Source organism: Vidua macroura, chromosome 6, assembly GCF_024509145.1.
Source record: "Vidua macroura isolate BioBank_ID:100142 chromosome 6, ASM2450914v1, whole genome shotgun sequence".
NCBI classification, from domain to species: domain Eukaryota; kingdom Metazoa; phylum Chordata; class Aves; order Passeriformes; family Viduidae; genus Vidua; species Vidua macroura.
Genome location: NC_071576.1, coordinates 23134887 through 23153941, shown reverse-complemented (window position 1 = coordinate 23153941; position 19055 = coordinate 23134887). Strand labels below are relative to the sequence as shown.

The window sequence follows — 19055 nt, the reverse complement described above, 5'->3', positions numbered from 1 at the left end:
CTCATGGGCGCTCCTCGGTGGGACAGCCGAGCACGGAGCAGCGTGCTGTCCCTTCCCCGCAGAGCCGTCCCCAGCCGCCGCATCCCTGGGTCTGCGGGCGCGGTGCCCGAGCCGGGCCGCGGGGAGCGCGGTGCCCCGGGAGCGCGGGACGCCGCAGGGCAGCGCCGGCGCCTCCTCCCGCCGCGCTCGGGGCCTTTAAAGAGGGAGTGGGGAGGCCGGAGGCAGCCAACCAGCTGGGAACGACTTCTGAATATGCAGATGGACACCCAGGAGATCAGATCCAACACCAGCGTCCGGCCACCTTCCCTGCTGTGTCCCGCACTCGGAGCCCCTGGGGCCAGACAGGCAAGGGCTATCCGGTGCCGAGTTGCTGGCTGCCCAGGTGGGCACAGGCCCAGAGGAGCAATTTTCCGCTGGAATTTGGCCGGAAGCCTCATTCAGGACCCAGGATAGTGAAATGTTGGTGAGACGATGCAAATACACCGGGCTGACATGCAGTGCCACAAGCAAGGAAGGAGCTGGCCCAGATCCCACCAGCTACCCGTCTTCCACGGAAAGTGGCCAGGCATTTCCCACATCCCACATTATGGGGGCACGGAGGCAATTCGGCCGTCCTGGAAGTCTGCAGCATAGGACATGGCCAAGAAATGGGACAACACAGGAAAAGCAGCAACACAGAGTCCCTTGCTTGTCACAGGGTGCTTTACAGACAGCACCAGCAGAGCTGGCATCACTCCCAGCTGAGCAGATCCTGACCCAGCCCCAGGACAAACCTGTCTGCCCCAGCAGCACATGTGCTTGGCAGAAACTTCTCCTCATGCAGGAGCTGTGGGTGAGTGGGCAAAGTCTAGCCATGCGTGCCACCTCTGGGGCTTCATCTGCTTTGCTTCCACACGCTAACTGAGCCTGGCAGTGCTTAGTGTATTCACTGGGTAGGCAGGAGGCTGTGGTTAAAGGCAGTTGACATCAGGTGGCCAATATTGTTCAAGGATATTAGCCTTCAAAAGACAGATCACAGAGAAATCCCTGGCAGAGAGCCTTTCTGGCTCCGTTACCATTTATTAGAGCAGTCAGCTCATCCTCAAAGCCTCAGAGACTATCCCCTGTTGATTTTTATTCAATCTCTTTCCTTTGAAAATGATCTCATATTTTGAAGCTTGCAGTTAACCATTCATATATTATTAAGCTGTGGCTAAATTAGGCACATGTGCGTAACCCAGACTTGGCTCCTTGAGAGATGCCTGGCTGCCAGACAGCCCTTTATAACTATCCCAGGCTGATTCTCAGAATCTGTAAATAGGTTCCTTGGCTTTTCTTCCACCTGTGGTTCCCTGCCTGGAAGCAGGCAAAAAACAAAAGCTAGGCAGGGAATTTTCAAATGTTTTCAACATACAGAGCACACCTGAGGAACAGGGCTTACTTGTGGACTCATTTTCCTGCTTGCCATGGTGAGATGACCTCATTGCCCATTTCAAACCATGCAGCATCCCACTGGGTGATGCTTGTGGCAATATCATCCCACACGAGCTCATATCATCCCACACGAGCTCAGCAAGGTGAGCAGGAAAACCGCGGGATCGTTGCCCTGCAGCGACCCAGAGCTGGTTCAGAGAAGAGCGTCATAAAACGGCACCCTTCGTAAAGCACAGGGTTATTTATTACACATATACTTCTACTATTACATATAATAGCATCTATATATACGTATACGTGTTTATATAAATAGATGTAATACATAGATATTTTATACGTATGTGATCTATAAGTAATAGTGTTTAATATAACATATATTATACAGGATGTGTTAATACCTCTATTATTACGTATCTGGTAACACATAGCAACATTAGGAGCAGACCCTCGTCCCGGCCTGGCCCTGCCCCACAGCCCGCGATGGTCCCGCCCCGGCTGCTCCCCCCGTTCTGGGGAGGTTGGTCCGGCCCCCCGCGCTTCCGCCTCGCGCCGGGCCTGGTTCCGGTGTCCGCCCTGCGGCCCCTCCCGCCGCCGCCGCCGCCGCCGCCGCGATGGTGCCGCTGTGGCGGTCCCGCTGCCTCGGCCGCGCGCTGGGCCGCTCGCTGCGCGCCCTCCGACAGGTACGGCCCGCGGGCACCGGCCGCGGGGAGCGGGGCAGCGAGGGAGGGCGGCGGCTGGGCGGGGGAGGTCGGCGGCGCCAAGGGCACCGGGACGCGTCCCCTGCTGCCTGGCGCTCGGCGCCGCCGCCCCGGGGGCACGGCAGGGCCGGGCACGGGAAGGGGCGGCGAGGCCGTCCCCCAGCAGGGGCCGCGGTGAGCGCGGCGCTGCCCCTTCCCAGCGGGTGCCGCTGCCCCGCTGCCAGGCCCGGCCCCGCGGGAAGGGCGGCGACACCGGGCAGAGCTGAACGGCGGGAAGGGCTTCCGAACGCCGCCGCTCTCGGGCTCCGCCGTCCCCGCCTGACAGTGGCTGTGGCATTTGGGGCCCTCGCTGTTGGCAGCCACCGGCCTGCGCTGGCAGAAACCCCCCCCCCCGGCCGGGGTGCGCCCGGTGCAGGATCGGCAACAAACCGGTACGCGGTTTGTTGTTTAAATTCTGTGCTCGGTTTTCAGGCAGTCATTGAACCGCTGCAGACGGTGGTAACCTCTGCTGGCTGCAGCGTGGGCTGACAGAGCCCAATAGCTACTTAACCCTGGGGCTGCCCTTGGCCAGCTGGGTCCTGTGTCCTGCTGCACGCATCTTCCATTTAAACACAAACGCGCGCAGCTTCATGTGCACACACATATATGTGCACACCTACGGCATGAGAAAGATCACTTCTCTTCCAGTGACCAGCTGGAGCCCTCGAGCATGAGACTTGGTTTTAGACATTCTGTAAACGTGGGTGAGCAAGTGTTGACAACCGATTGTAATGTACTGACACCTTTGTGTTTATAAATGTGTGTGTATACATGTAAAACGGCGTTATGAACAACTTACAAGTAACTGTATAGTTACAGTTTGTTATACATATATGTAGAAAAAATTTATTATAATGCAGTTCAAACAAGTTTATTAAAGTGACATTTTAACAATATTTAGCCTTTGTCAGGTCTCAGTGGTGCTGTGTAATTATAAAGAACAGGAAGAAGTCAGATGGAGTATTCAAACCTATTACAAACTAGTCTGAAAATCAGGAGGTTTTAGGCTGAATGCTAGTTAACCTGTTAGATGTACTGGAAAAGTTATAGTAGTAGTTTGATTTCCACTTGAACAGTGATATGGGAAGTAAATTTTGATTATTATGTTAAACAGGTTTTTTGGAGAGATAGAAAGAAATTCCAGAACTTGGCAAACCTCTGATGGCAGACATGAGAACAGTAGACATGTACAAAATTCAGAAGTGGAGGATTGAATGGGAGAAGAGTGGAGTCAGTGGGGGTGAGGAAGGGTTGACTGGGTTTTGACTGTAAAAGAAGAAAAGGTCCTGAATTCATATAAAGTAGAAACCAGGAATGTGCATCAATAGCTTGTAGCATGTAAGAGTTGGGGCAGGGGCAGGCAGACATTGAAGGCTATGTGAAAAAGTCCAGAGAAGAGCTAGTCTGGAAAAGATAGGTTTGATCAGGAGCTGCGTAAAGTGCTTTGAGAGTCAAATCCTTCTCTTTATCTGGGCAGGAGTTCGTAAAGAACTTTTTCTTCCCTGTTTGATCCTCCCCTCATGCTGGGGGAGTTCTGAGCCTGTTGTCTTAGTAACAGCATCCACCACTCAGCATTGTTATCTGCATCCCATCTTGGCATCTGCCCTCCCATGCTATATATAATTGTTTTGATACCCATGAAAGCCGTGCAGTGGGTTTTCGCATGGAGCAGGGGTTTGTGCTAATCCTTGTCAAAGCAGCAGCTGCTTTGCTCTCAAGAAGCCATGGCTGGAGAGCCAATTGCTGCTTTGCCTGTTGTTGGAGCTGCACAGCACTGGCCTTCTGGTTTGCCTCTGTTCAAATGAGCCGCACTGTCAAGTTCATCAGATTCCTTACCTGAACTGGTTCCTCACTGTTGGTATATAGGCTATTGCTTTAGCTGATGTATTCCATCCTTTATTTCAGTGTGTAGTGACCTGCTGGAAGGTGATGGCTCCTTGAAAGGTGTGGCCTGGGACGGTGCATGCCAGGGTCACTTTGACGTAGTAACAGTTATAAAAACAATTCTGAGAAGTCATGTGAAACGAGAGGGAAATATTAATCACTTGGTACATGAGTCACTGGCTAATTAGACCAAGACTTTTTTCCCCCCAGTGAAGGCTGTCTTTTTAAACTGACCCAAAGTGCTAATGCCACATAGCAAAACTGAAATATTTCCATTCTCACTGAAAAAGCTCCAAGAGGAAGCAGAAGGCAGATTTAGCCAAGTGATCCAGGAAGAGGTGCAATCAGAATGATTCCTTCAGGGGAAAAAGGGAACAGGAAGTGGCCCTGTCCAGTGTCTCCTGAAGCTGCATGTTCATCTCTGAGGTACTGTGGTTAAGAGATAGACACACAGCAGTTCTGCAGAATGTAAGCCAGAGAAATCACAGTATCTTTTATTAGTGGTTTCCTTCTCACGTTAAACTCTTCCCCTAATTTCTTAACCTTAAAGGCAAAGGGTAGAGTGATACCAATTTTTTCCTTAATTTTGCTACTTGACACCACTGGTGGAAGAGAGCTGCAGATGTGTTTTCTCAGAGCAATTTATTTTAGGACAGACCTTCTAAATTTTCCTTTTTGTTTTAACTCCACAGTAAACTGGTCCTGAGTAAATAAAATTGTCTGGTTTAGCATCAGTCTGAGGCTGTTCCTTTCTTAATAATTTATTGTCTGGCATGCTAGGAATGCCTTTAACCACTGTTTTTAATAAAGCACCCAGGGAAGCATTAATGGATAGAGGGGAACTCAAGTCGCTTGATAATCAATTTGTGATTGACTCTATGCTATCTGGGACACTATGGAAAGTGGGAAAAATATCAATGCAGAGTGCTGAGGATTGTGGTGCTCTAGAGAGCTGACCCAGTGGAGTTAAGTTGGCGTTTGTCTTACTGATCCTGACTTAGAGCTGGCTCAATGCAAACCAGATCTGAGTTAGCAGGGGCCAGTGCTGCACCAAGATTAGTTTTCGTTGCATTCAAGATGACTCTACAAATGTGCACAGTGCTTCCTGCTTTCCCTTTCCCAGGCAGACTTGGGGCAGGGGCTCCAGCAGGCCCTGCCAGAAGCTGGTTTTGCAGGACTGTTGGTTCAGGATCGTCGATCCCTGCACTGAACTGGCAAGCAGGGTAGCTGTGTGGTGTTGTGCTGGAGCTTAGCAGTAACTCACACTGGCTGCCTGCATCCTTGGCACAGCTAATCTTAACCCTGTTGACTTGCCCATTGATCATTGAGTTGTCTCTGTGTTAATATCCAACAAGTCAAATCCATTTATAAGCTTGGATAATTAAATCACCAAGGGGTGGATTCCAGGCCTGTTAGTAGTTTTGATACAAAGTGTTCATTGAGTATATTTTTGTATGCTGCAGCGCTCAGTCCTATAGATGGTGTGCCAAGCTTAAGTATATTGTTGGTCCTTGGTCTCTGTTGTCTTGCCACACAGCTCCTCAAATTATTTTGATATTTAAGGTCAGTTATATCCCATTCCTGCTTCCTTTGCTAAAGCTGAAATCAGGGCTTGTATGCAAACTTCAGATGCTGAAGGCATGAAGGAAATCTAACTTTTACCTTAGCTGCTGGATAAGGGTGCTTTGAGCTCTTGAGTTGCTGTCATTCTAAGCCAGTCAAGTGCCTTTCCATCATGGCTACAGTGCTATTTTCCAATTGCTTTTAAAGAGTTCTTATCTTCTCCAATCCTGCAGGTTTGATGTGAGAGAAATATGTAATAACAGTAGGGGAAGTAACTGCAATATTTTGAAATGTGTTCTACTTTTGAGCACTGTTATGCTGAGCTAGGAGTGCAGTCAATGATTACACAGGTATGAAGTGAAACATCAAAGAATGTGGAATTCCTGGCTAACTGACAGCAGTACAAATTTTGCCACTGAGAGGAATTCTGGTCTTCTGGAGTTCAAAGGCTCCATAGCTTTAGAAAAAAATTTTAAAACCCCTAGTTGAAGCATTCATGACTGTAGGAATAAACATCATGGGATGTTTTATCATCATATCCAGTAGCTACCCTTTACCTTCTCATTCATAGCAAATTCTATTGGAAATCTGTTCCTTCTTAAAGATAAAAATGTGCGTGAGAAGGTCAAAACTTCTGGATCCAGAACTGGAAAATGCAAGCATCAAATTTAACATCACTGCATCATAAAGCACCCTGGGAGAAGACAAAGGATAAAGAAGGGCATAGGTGTTCTCCTGCTCTTGCACACTGTGGGAAAGTGGTATGCCTGCAGACTGGAGCATGAGAATGGTGGGTCCTGTGTCTGATTCAGATCTCAGGGAAAAACCAAAGTCCTTCTAGGATGGGTTTGTCTTCTGGCAATACTGATACATCCTTTTCTCTCTGACAGGGGAACTGTACTCTGGCAAGATGCCCTCTGTCTGGTGAGTCTTACAATTTTATGTTATTTCATTTCAGGCTACCTAGAAAGAACAGAGCTGATGATGGAGGTTGGTAATAGGTCTGATTGGGGTTTATTTCTGTCAGTCATGTAGTGAAGAAGCAGTGGAATGAGCTAAGTTTCCATGGGAGTGCCTCCCTTGCCTGATGTACAATGCTGCCTGATCCATTTGGCTCTGGTGAAGATTTCACAGCAGCAGCACAGTGTATTTCAGGCATTGCAGTGCTCAAAGCACATGCTGTTGCAGAACCCTAGCTCTCTAATAAACTTTGAAAATGATGGATGACTTAAGTGACATGTCAAATCTAGTGTGCCTGTGAACTCCACCTTGAGGCTTAAACTGTTTTTCCTTAGAGCTCTGGTTTTTCTAACTGTACTGTAGAAATTGTGCTGATTTTTTAAAAAATCAAGCGGGGAAATGGTTCTTCCTTCTGGCATTGTGTAATTGAGATAATTATGTTCTCCAGTTACTACGCTGACTCTCTTTTAAGATCAGTCTGGAAAACTGCCCAGTGCCCTGTAAGTGACAAAGGACAGGAGTCCAGTTCATAATTTAAAAATGCAGTGTCAGGGCACATGAGCAGTGTGGGAAGAGGACAGTGGGTATCTGAAACTGGGAAGCTGTGCAAGTATTTCCCTACTGTGAGTTTTGGAAAATAATTTTCTCTGGACAGGGAGGGCAGAGAAGAGGGATGATGGTGGCTCATGACTCTGCCCTACACCCTCTTTTCAGTCCTTTTTTTCCTCCTTAGCTGTCTCTGCCACTGCGAGGCTTTCTGGGGTGCCTCTTACAGGGCTGATACTTTGTTCCATGCTTCGTATGGGTGTGGATAACTCAGCAGTTCTGGAGGTGGTTCCTCATAGCTCTTCCCTGGTTTTGCTCTGAATGGGGTAGCTGCTGCTTTTTTTGCCCTTTTCAAAGTTATCCTTATTAGCTTTGTTGTCAAGCTGTAACTGTTTTCTCCATCCCTATAAATCTAGATGAAGACAAAACCACTGTTCTTGGCAAGCTCTGGGCAGGTTTGATGACACTGAGGTGTCTCTGCATGGATATATTCCCCATTTGGTCCCAAACTTCTTTCAGGGCGGGCAGTGGTGTCCTCTGCCTTCTTTTATCTGACAAGGATACTTGAGGGCTGGACAGCTGGATAATATAACTTCTTTCTCATTCACAGGTGTGTCTGGGAGCCAAGGACTGGCTTACACAAACAGCAGGAAGCTTGTGTAAGTGTCCACAGGAAAAGTGTCATGTGGGGAGACTGTGGCTGCTCTAGCCATGATAAGATTTGAGATCTGAGAATCAGAATATGGTTGGCTGTCATGAAATTCTTGTGCACATCGTAGGAGTATGGAGCTAGCCCTAACAAAATCTAGGTTTTGCAGGTTGGGAACTCAAAACAGGCTTTGTCTGCAGCGAGATACTGGGACAGGGAAGGGACAGGAATGAGGAAATCAGCAATAAATGGATTTCTACTCTTTGATTATCCAGCTAGAGGTGTCCTTTGCTCTATGATGGTCTCCTGGTAGATTTTCTGTCAGGAGAAGTGGGGTCATTCACAGAGCTGTTGTTCATATGTCAGGGTTTGCACTAATGAGGTGGTCTTATAAAAATGTTTTAGGGAGATAACCATAAGAGTACATGCATAAAAGCCTGAAATACTTTGAAATCCTTTGTACAAAGTAGCCTGTGCTAGTGGAAATGCTAAAGCATGTTTGTTTCAGTTTTCCAAATGTGATGTCAGTAGATATAAAAATCATCCTTTGGAATGCTTGGGATTGCCAGCTCCCTGTGAAGAAATGTGGTGGAGGGAAATAGCTGGTTTTTGGATGCGTTGCCATAGGCAATTTATGGTGCTTCTCTTTTTTTTGGAGCAATCCAACAACTTCTGTAGAGGTGACGGTCCTAATCTGGAGGTAAAAAAAATTGTTGCTGCACTAGTCTTGGGCATTGTGTGGGCTGGCCAGGTCACCCTTTAATCAGTATTTAAGCTATGAGGGTTCTGTAGGGTTGTCTGTGTACATGAAAATTCCATACAAATCAGTTCTCACTGAGTTTTGAGAGCACTAATGATGGTAGGATGTAATGCTTCCTTTCTTACTGGATTGTTGCAGCTTGAACAGTAAATAGGAGTCCTTTGGAACAAACACATCAGAACAGCCGAGCGGCCTTTCACATCAGTTAAGCTAGTGTAAATTCTGTACTTGAGCTTGGTGCTGGCAGCCTGCAGAGGAGTGTTCTTCTGTGTTCATACTTTTCTCTCTTTCTGCAGAGTAAATAGCTCCAGTGTCTTCACTGTCCGCTACTTCAGAACCACTGCGGTACATAGTAAGTAAAAAGGCAGGAATCAGCCTGATGCTTCTTTTGCTTCCTCTTGCTGTCCTGCCAACATCTACCTTCCATCCTTGGTCAAGGCTCACTGCTATCCTACCTGCATGGATGACTCAGGGTTTATATCCCCAGGGCCCTAAAGATTTTGTCTGGCATTCCTGTCACAATGTGGCTTTCAGTCAAATGCGAATTTCTCTGGTGTTTAAACGTTGATCCGTTGATCCGTGTTGAAGTGAGGAGAAGGACAGCAATTGGTGTCTGATGGCCTACCCCCTTTAGCAGAGTTGTGATGACAAGAATGAAGCAATACCATAAATTTTTAGCTCTGAAAGCAGTCAAGTCTGTTTGTCTCTCTCACAGGGGATGACGTGGTTACGGTGAACACACCAGCCTTTGCAGAGTCAGTCACAGAAGGAGATGTCAGGTGGGAGAAAGGTAAGCAATTGCCTCTTCCCTGACATTGTCATTGCTGTTACTGCTGTGTTGGACAGACACCTTGGGGATGCATTACAGTTCACTGGCTGACATCCTGCTCTGTGCCTTTCAGTCTGTGACAAATGAGGCATTTAAATGCAGCCTCATTTAATTGAAGCCTCAGCTTCATTCTTAACCTCAAAAGGATTGAGAATTGCAGTTACTGCCTCATCACCTCTCTGTCAGGGGTAGTGTTGGATGAAGGGAGATGTCTGAGCTGGAATCAGACTCTTAAGTGTGCAGTAGATTGCTTGAGCTAGTTTTTTCTTTAGAAGTTGTGGAGAACTGGGATGAAAAAGTTATGGGTTAGCCTGGGAAACTGCTGTGGGTAAAGAGGGGAGGCCAGAGCACACCTCCCTCCTCACAGTGGTCTTCATATCTGTCATTCAGCTGTTGGAGACACAGTGGCGGAAGATGAAGTGGTGTGTGAGATTGAAACAGACAAGGTAGGAGTTTCTGGACCAAAACTTTTTCTAGTTCTGTAGAAGGTACCCTGTATGGCTTCTCTCCTGCTAAGAGCTCCTAGAGCCTGCAGGACCCTGACTGTGTCTCCTGTTTTCTTCATGGAGAAAAGCTTTTCTCATCTAGTATGAAAACTTGCTGTGCTTTAAGTGAGAATTCTTGATAACCCTTACTCATCCATTTGATTAATCATCACTAGTTTTGTTGTTTATTGGAGCTGTAATTTTACTCCTCCTTCCAATTTGAGTGCTTTGAGTTTTGAGACTTGTTTGTGTTTAAACAAAGGAGAAATCTGCAAGCCATAGGTTGTCTTCAGATAGTTTTAAATTTAGGCTTTAAGTTTATCCACCCCTGAAAGGACCGTTAAGCCTTGAAGTTCTTTCTGAATTCTCTGCTGAGTTCTGTTTTCAGCTTTGCTGTCAGGAAGATGCTGGCAGTGGGTCAGTTCTTCTCCAGTACCCTGGAGATCAGGCTATACGTTACACTGCCAGCATCTCCTAAAGCCTCTAACTATTGGCACAAAATCCCGGTGGAGGGTGTGAAAACTGGTGCAAATAGTGTGAGACATAGCTGCGGTCCGCCAAATTACAATGTGTATCTGCACATATTGGCATCTTCTCTTGGGCTCTTGTTCTCCAACTGATGTTTGGGAGAATTCCACTGATTTTCTTTTTTTTCAGACATCAGTACAAGTTCCAGCCCCAGCAGCTGGTGTGATCGAAGCCCTTCTGGTACCCGATGGTGGCAAAGTGGAAGGGGGGACACCTCTGTTCAAACTCAGGAAAACTGGAGGTAAGTCAGGCATGTATAACTTGCATAGGCCTTTGTGTTTCTGCCCGGTTTTTTTTCTGAAGATTTAAGCATTTAGAATAAAATGCTTTTTAGCATTTAGCAAAGCATTTAGAGGGATCTTGAGAGAGGTTAAATAATTCTTCCATCTGCCTCTGTAACTGGAAGAAAGTATTCCTATTTTGTTGTCCATTAGAAAAGCATAATTTTAGTCCTTCTGGGTGGGGGGGTCTTCTCTTTTGTTCCCTCTGGAGGAGACTGAGCTCTTAGCTATAACTAGTTGAGAATTCCCCTAACTCCCTTCTGTGCCCTCTTCTCTGTAGCATCCAGCCTTCTCCAGTAAAGAGGTCAAGAGTGTTGATGAGTAAAACACTTTCACAATGCCTTTCTCTTGTGGTGACTTCTGTCAGCTCAGTAGTGAGCTGTTATGTTCTCAGGAGTGCTGAGAACATAAAGGCACGCTGCCTGAGGGTTTACTTTTGTTAGGTTGGTTGGACTCACAGATCTGTGCCAGTGGAAGCTGGTGCCCTTACCATGGTTCTTCCTTGTCTTTCAGCTGCTCCTGCCAAGGCTAAACCAGCAGCAGCCCCTCCTCCTCCTGCAGCCCCTGAACCTGTAGCTGCGCCTGCTCCTCCCCCTGCTGCAGCACCAATTCCCACTACAATGCCACCAGTGCCGCCTGTGTCAACTCAGCCCATCGACAGCAAACCAGGTGAGGCAATAGCCATTTGTTCCTGTTCTTGAGTCTCTCTGTTCTGGGGGAGAGTGTATAAGGTTAAAGACATCAAACAGAGGCATTTATGATGAAGGCCTCCTGCAGTATTGCCCTGCTTGCTCCAGACTAGATTGCTCAGCTATGCCTGGAACCTTCCCAGTCTAATTCAGGACTGCTTCCATAGTGTGTCACTTAAGCAAAGAGCTCAAATGTGCTTTCTACCTCAGAGCTTTTTCTACCTGGCTTCTGTTTTTGACTGATGTGTTTTTTACCCTCAGTGTCTGCTGTGAAGCCGGCTGCAGCCCCAGCGGCAGCCCCTCCTGGGGAGGCAGTGCCCACCAAAGGTGCCAGATCAGAGCATAGGGTAAGCTGTGGGAACAGGGACCTTGCCAGCACTTCTGTTGCTAGGTGATAATCTGTTCTGGCTTGAGCTTTCCAGATGCGTCCGTATCCACCTGTACACACCCAGCTCAGTAGAGCTGTGACAGGTGGGAAAATTGTCTGCATGAGAGAACCACTTACAGGTGGTGTGGAGGAAGAGCCTGGACCAATCTGGCACGGGTCTTTTCTAGGCAAAAGTCTTGCCTTGAGCTCTGCTGACTCAGGACAGAAGGACTCCGTGTGATCTGTTTGGTTTGTCCACAAGCCGTCAGCAAAGGGTTGAGGCTGCTGAAACTGCCTTGTGCATTCTTAAGAGAGCATGGTTGAGCAACCTGCTTCCTTAGCAGTCTTGCTCTTCTCATATTAGCCACACAGAAAGCTATGCATGCTTGGGGGTCTTGACGAATGCAGAGGTCAGAAGTAGCTATACTGTGATGCATTTCAGCACTGCTTTTCAAGTGAACTGTGCATTGAGCTGAGCAGTGAAATAAAGTCCTCAAACCATTGTGCTCCTGTCCTAGAGTGAAAACCTTGGCCCTAGGCAAGAGGAGGGCCTTTTGGATTTCTTATGCATTCTGCCCTTGGATGAGCTTTAGGCAGCTTCTGCTTATACCTTCTTAATTTGCAGGTGAAAATGAATAGGATGCGTCAGCGTATTGCTCAGCGGCTGAAAGAGGCTCAGAATACTTGTGCCATGCTGACCACTTTCAATGAGATTGATATGAGGTGAGAAGTAAACCTCTTTTTCCCTTTATGAGTAGAAACAGATTAAGGCAGTAATCTTTAAATAGCAGTCAAAACCTTGCAGGTTTTCTTTGGAGAGGCTGGCAGCATGTCTTTTGGGCCCTCTTTCTTAGATATGTGCTATAGTCTGCGCAGCTTCTTCAGGACCACGTGGGTGTTGTGGCATGAGGGGTGCACAGCTTCCTAATTGCCTGTCGTTCCTTGGGCGTCACCTGCTACTTGTAATAGAGGTAGTCTCTGATTCCTCTTCTGTGGGCTTTTTGGTGGAAGACTGGTAAATGTTGAGCAGAAGACCAGAAGGGGATAGTATCACTTGCATATAGTAGCTGTTAGAAGACAGCAAGATGGAGCATCTGCTTTCTGCCACTCCACCAGGTTACTGCTTTTGGAGGTGTTTAACTTCCAGTGAGTTGGTTCTCCAGGGCTCATCAGCCTTTCAGGTGAGCATTGCTTAGGCCTAAGGCCTTTGCTGTCAGATAGTACAGCTTTCTAGAGACAGACCAGCACCCTTCCCCATCCTCTCAAGCAGGTGGAGGGCTCCTGACTCAAGTGCTTGCATGGACTGAGCACACTAATGTCTTTGAAGGGTGGGCAGCTTATGTTACAGTGCATTAAGGGGAAATTGTGCCCAAATCAAATTGCCTTGTGAAATCCTATGCTACTCCTTAAGACAAAACATGTAAATATTTGGATCTCAGAACAATAAGGCTGGCAAAATAGTCTTGATTGGAGGGAAGTGCTGCAGCTTTATCTCCTCTCAGAGGCTCACTGAGGTGTCGCTTTACGCCAGCCTGGGGCTCTCATTGCATCTGGTAATATGGTTTGGATTGATTACTGTGAAGTTGATTTGTGAAGACCTGTGCTGGGGCCTCTTGCTTCCCACGGGGGTCAGTGTCTGAAAGGAGGAGGCCTTAATGAGGCAGTTCCAAGCAAGTCGTATCCTCATTGCTGCAGCCCTTGTGTCTTGGGAGGCACTAATGTCTTTGGGCAGTAATCCTAACTCTAAACAAGGTTAGACACAGGAAAACAAACACTCTAAACCGTGGAAAATCCTGCTTCTTGGTGAAACTGTCTCTTCAAAGACTGAAGGTCTCTGAAGGGGGAGGGGATGAACCATGCAATTCCACACCATCTGATGTTAGGCTAGAATAGGCAGAGCTTGTAGCTACAGCTTGGTTGATGTTTTGTAAATGGCCTCAATTTTGATTAATAGAAACAGTGGGAAAATATGATTTGTCTGGTCAAGAGCTATGGGTGGACTGGCACCCACTACCATAGCTCCTGGGAAAATTCCTTTCATATTCACTCAATTCCCAAAGCCAGAGAGTTGGGTACAAAAGTGGTGTTGCGCTGTCTGGTGCTGAATTTGCAGAGTGGTTGAGGTCTTTTCCTTTGATCACTTTGATTTTATTTCCTGCATGTTTACTGCTTTTGCCACATTGTGGTTTTTCACCCTTCTGTGTCAGTCCAGCCACACCTGCATTTGCTGTCTGTGATGCCACACTGGTACGAGCACTATTGTCTCCAGAGAACAGGTGGCAACATCAGGCCTAAGCAGGAAATATACCATGCCACATCTTGCTTCTGTTCTTGGCAGTGTGGTCCTTGCAGGTTTACCCTGGCTGTGGAGCTCGTGGTCCAGGACCAGTTTCTGTTTGATCCTTTGGCAGGAACCTTAGAGCCATGTTTGTATCACACGTGAAGGCTTTTGCAGCAGACTGGAGATTTCCCACTCGGTGGTGCAGATTTGCATCCTTGGGGCTGGCACTGAAATCTGTTACAGAGTGAGGGAGCGGAGTTTTCTTGGACTCCCTGTTTACCAGTGTTACCGTGTGTTTCGCAGCAACATCCGGGAGATGAGAGCTGTACACAAGGATACCTTTCTGAAAAAGCACAACTTGAAGCTTGGTTTCATGTCAGCTTTTGTGAAAGCTGCAGCCTTTGCTCTGCAGGACCAGCCTGTTGTGAATGCAGGTGAGTGGTGACCCTTGCTGGTTACTTGCATGTCTAGGGAACATGGCAGAATGGGGGAAAGCCAATGGCCAAGTCCATGACAGGAGAAGTAGCTTGGAGAAGCAAGTCAAACACACAGAAAACATGGGGACAGACCTGCATGCTGCTGCTGATTTTGCTAAAGCCACTTTCATAGGTAGAGGACCGCTTGCCAAGAGGGACTCAGTTAGGAAGGGGTGACCAGGAGTGGGGCTGGGGCCATGCATATGCAGCTTGCAGAAGGCAGAGCCTGCTGGTTGGTGTACAGGTGACTGCTGTAGGCAAAGTGCAGTTCCTGGGTGTGTCAGAGGTGCTTGCTGAAACACAGAAGAGCAGATTAACCAAGGGGAGAATAACTGAGGAGGACTGAGCATTGTGGACTGTTTTCTTTCTGTCTATCCTGGTGCCTCTCCCACAGGTACAGCAAGGAATCACTCTTTGGAGTTATGTTTAAGCTAGACATCAGCAAGTTGTTAGGATTTTTTTCACCTGTCAAACCCTTGATCTTAGGTTCTACATATGTAACACAAGTTTTTTCTCATTCTAGTGATTGATGACACGACCAAAGAGATTGTGTACAGGGACTATGTGGACATCAGTGTTGCTGTAGCAACTCCCCGGGTAGGTACCTTGGATGCTTTGTCCGTGCTTCCCGCAGCCTTTTGTATGGGATGATCATATACTTTGAGCCAGCTCAGCTTTGTGCTCTGCTACAGCAGAAATTAACTGATAAGACTGATTCTATAAATGAGACACTTGCTGCACTATGGACTGCTGAGATAGCTTTTGAGAGAAGGTGGAGGACCAAGAATACCACTAATTTCATCTCAATAAGAGATCTGGTAAGAGGGTCAATATAGATCTCAGTTGTTAATGAGGAGGGCCAGGTTAGAGAAACCCTTTCTTATCATGAATCCATGACATAGGCAGTAAAAGCTTTGAACATCCTGTCCTCTGGCTAACTTTGCTGTGCTGTTCCACAGAGATGTGTCTGTCCAGGGAGCGTATGGGATGGAGTTACAGATGTTGAATTAGTGAATTACCTTCTTGATTAGAAGGTTCTGCTATGAAGCAGAGGTTTGACAAAGACTGAAGTTATGTCACTGTCTTCTCCCAAAGTGTAGGGGAGGCCCAGCAAAAAGAGGTGAGAGAAAGAGCTGCCAGCTGAAATCTCACAGTGCCTCACCTGGGAATTTATCAATGTGGAGCTGGCTCCAGACAGACCTGCTTGATTTTATGAGATAGGCTAGCAAAGGCAAAGATGATGACTCAATTTAAGGTGTCAGCCTTTAATGTGTGTCATGCCAGGTTTCCTGTCAGGCTACCAGGGTGTGAGACAGCTCTGCCAACCAGCTGCTGTGGGCTGATGGGGAGGCAGGAGCTCTCTGGGGCTGTGTCCAGGTTCCTGCTGCATGACAGCTATCTGTGTGTTGCTGCACTGAATTTGCTATTCATGGACTTTGCTTCTCCCCAGGGTCTGGTGGTCCCTGTGGTTAGGAATGTAGAAAACATGAACTTTGCTGACATAGAGCGTGCTATCTACGAGTTGGGGGAGAAGGTAAGGAAAGTTTTCTGAAGAGGGTTTGGAGGAATGGAAATTGGAAATGCTGGATCGTCATGTATTGATTTGGTCTCTGTGTCGTCATCTCTGACCTCTAACACACTGAGTTGTGCTGTGGGGAGTGATCCAGTTACTTGTCTGGCTGTGCCTTTGCCTTTTAGGACAGTTCTACTTGTTGCCCGTCCAGAAGACTGCAATCTGTGCATTAGTGACATAGCCTTTGTCTTTAGAGGCCAAGGCTGAACTGCCCTGGGGTAGAAGTCCCTGTGTCTGTCTCCTGCAAAAGCAGGAGTTGGAAGCAAAGGCGAGAGAATCCTTCCCCAAAGCCACTACATGTTCACTCTAAACACGGGATGCATTTTTGAGCAATTTGTGCTGGTTTTCAGCTGAACAAATCAATAAGCAAGATCTTGCAATCAGTATTTGTTCCTGAAGAGAGTGGATGTCCAAACCCTCGTTCTTTGCTCTCTATGGTCTGTGTGGCTTTCTAAGACCTTGTTTTTACTTCTAGGCACGGAAGAATGAACTGGCCATTGAAGACATGGATGGCGGCACTTTCACAATCAGCAATGGTGGGGTTTTTGGGTCACTCTTTGGAACACCTATCATTAACCCACCCCAGTCTGCCATCTTAGGCATGCATGCCATCTTTGACAGGCCTGTGGCTGTGGGAGGCAAGGTAGGTGGACCTGCACAGGAGGTTTTAGGGAACAAAGAACAGGGCTCAGCAGACTGAGAACCTTTTTCTAAGGGGTTGATGTCACTTCTGAAACACTTCAATGTGAAGAAGAAGCAGAGACTAATGGGTATAGGGCACCTTTGCTGGCCCTGGTACTTGCCTGAGCTGTGCAGGGGACTTTGTCCTATCTGTGAGTGGGCAAACTGGTTATAATCTGCTTAGGTGTGGGAAGGAGGAAGTTGTAGCCTTTGTGATAGGGAACGGTTCCAGGAAGGGACCTTATCTTGTATGTGGCATGGACCCAGCCTGGGTGGATAATTTTACCAGGCAGGACATATCCAGGAGCACCTGAGCGCAGGATTCGGGGTGGGAAGAAGCCAGGTCTTCCCTGACCTCACAGGAGGGGACCATGCAGGCAGGAGCGCTGAGCGCACTAATCCCTGTCCCTCCTCAGATCGAGGTGCGGCCTATGATGTACGTGGCGCTGACCTACGATCACCGGCTCATCGACGGCAGAGAGGCCGTGACCTTCCTGCGCAAGATCAAGGCAGCGGTGGAGGATCCCCGCGTGCTGCTGCTCGACCTGTAGGGCAGCCACACCCCCACACAACCCACCCAGGACAGGGCCGCAGCACCAGCAGGGACGATGCAGGGCATTCAGGAACTGGCAGGGGTCATTCCAGTCTTTCTCCCTCCGCTGTGATTGGAGCTGTCCCAGAGGGAATTACAGGGATAGCTCCTACCTCCTTTCCTATTTTGTTTAATGAAGGTTTAGTATCTCACAAGAGCTGCCATGCAGTGGGCCAGCCACTGAATGGCACTGCCTTTCCAGAGCCATCTGTATGGCATCCTCTCCCTCAGAGCACCAAACTCTCACCTCTAGCTTGTCCTATACCACTGGAAACTGCTTGCTGCTGCTGTGCTAGGGTACCCTTCCCTGCCCGTCCATGGCAGGTTCAGCTTTATTGCCTAGCACTAAGGTTCCTGGGAGGGAGAGGAGAGGAAAGGCTACTGTCCTATCCATGTTTTGCTTGAAAATATTTCACATTCGTCTGCCTTGCAAGGGTGGTCTGACCCCGAGGCCACTTGCAGGAAAAGTTTTGGTCAGAGCAGGGCTTGAAGTAGGTGTCGTGCTTCTGGCAGTGCCCTAGTTACACTCCCTCCACAGACAGTAACACGGGGTGGCAGCTCCCCTACTTTCCCTTGGCGATTGTCTTTCACCAGCCCAGTCACTGTGGCGTGAATGTTCTTGTTGGGGCGGGCAGAGCCCGTGACCTCTGTGGAGGTAGCACTGTTCCTGGGGACAACCCTTTCACCATTACATGACCGACATGGGGGTGAGAACCAGCCCCCAGCAGCTCTCCCTGACACACAGCTCACTGGTGGTGGGTCTGACTGCTGGCTTCCTGCGTGCGGGGGCTTGGCCTGCTCCCAGCCCACACACAGCTGGGGGGCCAGGCCTTTCACTGTAATGTATATCCCAGCCCACGGGTGCTGGTTTTGGGGGGAGGGGGGCAGTTCTTAATCTGATAGCGCACACATGAATTGAGGGGTGAGGGGGTTGCTAGTGCCTGCAGAGTCTATTACTCTTACCCCCTACACTGAACTTGTAACAAAAATATTTAACACAGCGGATTTTAAATGAAATAAAACTGTGCAACGACTGCAAGGTGGGGTGTGTTTGCGTGGGCAAGGACTCTGGCATCAGCAGCATCGTGAGTGTAGTGCAAGAGTCCTATTATCTGTTGGTGAGAGAAAAGAGGCAATGGGAGCTAAGCCCATCGCTGCTGGTACTAAATTTAGTCTTCTCTGCCTGTGAACACTGCTGGCCTCAAACTCTCTGCCAAAGAATTGGCTCTTCCCAGGAAAGAGGAGGTTTTTTAGGGCTGGAAATCATCCTTTTCTAGCAACGGAACTGTTGCAGATGGTGAGGAATTCCCAGTGCTAGCTAAAGGACATGATGGCCAAGAGGGAGACCTGGGACAGGTTCATAAAGTTTTTCAGAAGTTGAATTTTTGCTGCTGCAACGGGACAGTTGTAATTCATGCTGGCGTGGAAAGGCTTTTGCAGAAAGGAAGCAAGAACAAGGAAGAGTGGAAGCTGTCTGTGGTGCTGGGTGTTTTCCTAAGAAGCTGTCCTCGTTGGGACAACACAAATCATTCCTGGATCATGGCAGGGTTTTCCCAGTGCTGACATCAACTTCAAAGATGGTTTACCCTTCTCAGCTACAGCTGAAGAGGGCAGTCCCTTCTAACAGAAAACGATTGCACTCACAGCTGCCAAGCGGATGAAAGCAAGGGCAGTTCCTGGTACTGGTGCCTGCATTTTCCTGGCAGCTAGGGACAAAAACAGAGTGCAGAGTCGGCTTTTTTTGCCTGGCCCTGGCTAAGG

The 19055-nt window shown here is 48.1% G+C and overlaps 1 protein-coding gene across 2 annotated transcripts; it reads left to right on the top strand.

Moving 5' to 3' along the window:
* Nucleotides 1–1978: 1978 nt before the first annotated feature.
* DLST (dihydrolipoamide S-succinyltransferase) lies at nt 1979–18328 on the top strand. 2 transcript variants are annotated; one of them, XM_053979724.1, is made up of 15 exons: nt 1979–2093; nt 6488–6521; nt 7714–7762; nt 8809–8864; nt 9228–9302; nt 9732–9787; nt 10484–10595; nt 11149–11304; nt 11586–11671; nt 12317–12414; nt 14276–14406; nt 14972–15045; nt 15899–15982; nt 16497–16664; nt 17119–18328. In XM_053979724.1, the coding sequence occupies exons 1-15, from the start codon at nt 2025–2027 to the stop codon at nt 17251–17253; spliced, it is 1383 nt and encodes a 460-aa protein (XP_053835699.1). In that variant the 5' UTR covers nt 1979–2024; the 3' UTR covers nt 17254–18328. The 2 variants fall into 2 exon arrangements, with proteins under 2 accessions (XP_053835699.1, XP_053835700.1); XM_053979725.1 differs by lacking the exon at nt 1979–2093 and adding an exon at nt 6346–6387.
* The last annotated feature ends 727 nt before the right edge of the window (nt 18329–19055 follow it).

Excerpts from the sequence above, each read along its gene's own strand:
- DLST (XM_053979724.1), top strand. The coding sequence starts at position 2,025 with ATGGTGCCGCTGTGGCGGTCCCGCTGCCTCGGCCGCGCGCTGGGCCGC. Across the intron at positions 11,305-11,585 it reads GCCCATCGACAGCAAACCAG|TGTCTGCTGTGAAGCCGGCT; the intron begins GTGAGGCAATAG and ends TTTTACCCTCAG. Across the intron at positions 15,983-16,496 it reads TCTACGAGTTGGGGGAGAAG|GCACGGAAGAATGAACTGGC; the intron begins GTAAGGAAAGTT and ends TTTTACTTCTAG.